This window comes from Tupaia chinensis, unplaced genomic scaffold (assembly GCF_000334495.1).
Source record: "Tupaia chinensis unplaced genomic scaffold, TupChi_1.0 Scaffold143064_1, whole genome shotgun sequence".
Taxonomy (NCBI): Eukaryota; Metazoa; Chordata; class Mammalia; order Scandentia; family Tupaiidae; genus Tupaia; species Tupaia belangeri.
The window spans coordinates 1,154,826-1,156,074 of NW_006202908.1; the positions used below are offsets into that span (position 1 = coordinate 1,154,826).

Consider the following 1,249-nt stretch of genomic DNA (forward strand, 5'->3'; position numbering starts at 1 on the left):
GCGGCGGCCCGTGGGGGCGCCCCTCCCCCCCCCCCCCCGCCCCCGTCTGCGCTGCCGAACACGGCTCCCACAAGAAGCGAGAGAAGCAGGGCAGCAGCATACACGCAGCAGCCGAGGCTGGCACATGGGAGTGTGCTGTGAGCTGCTTTCCGCAGCACTGGACGCCCCGAGCCGAGTAACTCGGTCACACACGGATATTGCTCGTGGGCCCCCACAGCCTTCTGCCACCCACGGAGATCTGCTCGGGCTCTGCCAAGTCAGGTCTCTCTAGAGGTCTGCATCTACGTTATTACCTATATCAGCTGTAACTCTGAGAGCACCCTGTCTCCAAAATTACAGTTAGCTTCGACACCCGTCTACTCCCGGCCACTGGGCTCGTGTTGGCGGGACCCCGATTCTCTTTGCCTTTGCTCTGTGATGTTACCATGACTATTTCTCCAAGCAACCGAAGACTTTGGTTTGCCCAAGTCAACCTGAGCTTGGTGAATACTGCCCATGCCCGTGGCCCCTTGTCAACACCAAGGTACGCCAGGAACCGACCACACGGTGCAGCACATGGGCTAACAGGCAGCAAAGAACGTCTCCCCACAGCAAGAGATGAGGGGTTTTCACACCAGGAGAGACACACAAGTTCATGCCACTTCCAACTCACGGGCAGTGACCCCACTGGGACCACCTACCACCTAGTGCTGGCTTAACCCCAGCCCTACCCCTGCCCTTGGGCATGACCAGCCCCGATCGGCTTCGGTCTGTCCCAGGTCACACGGGGCCATAACTGACCCACATTTCTTGCAATAGTTACTGTCATCGACAGTGAAAACGGTGACCTCAGCTGATCGACCCCCACACTCCCCCGAGTGGAGTAAGGTCGCATGCCACATGGTCCAGGAAGAAGTCACCTTTTCATGCCTTAAATTTTCAACAACTCAATCTCGATAATGTTCTTTAAAGAGCTATAAAGACGTGGTGTATAAAGGATAACTCCTGGCCACCTTCCTCAGGGCATCCACATTTTAAAATGACATTATTTTTGTTCTGCAACAAAAACCACACACACCCGGCCACAGTGGCCTCCCCACCTGCTGACTGTTCTCTAAGTGACACCACGTTAAATGGCACTGATGTAAAATAACGCAAGCGTGCCCTGAACCCACCTGCACTGCGGCCGCATCCTGGTGGTTGTACCGATAGAGCAGTCCCAGCGCATAGTACCTGCAAGAGAGAGCGCGGTGAGCACGAGCCGTCCCCA

The 1,249-nt window shown here is 56.1% G+C and overlaps 1 protein-coding gene across 1 annotated transcript in view; it reads right to left on the reverse strand.

Moving 5' to 3' along the window:
- TGFBRAP1 (transforming growth factor beta receptor associated protein 1) overlaps window positions 1-1,249 on the reverse strand; it is a gene marked incomplete in the record, with an annotated part of 43,445 nt that overhangs the window by 16,281 nt on the left and 25,915 nt on the right. Inside the window, 1 exon segment of the mRNA XM_027766400.1 lies at window positions 1,155-1,212. Within this exon segment, the coding sequence (XP_027622201.1) occupies window positions 1,155-1,212 (58 nt within the window).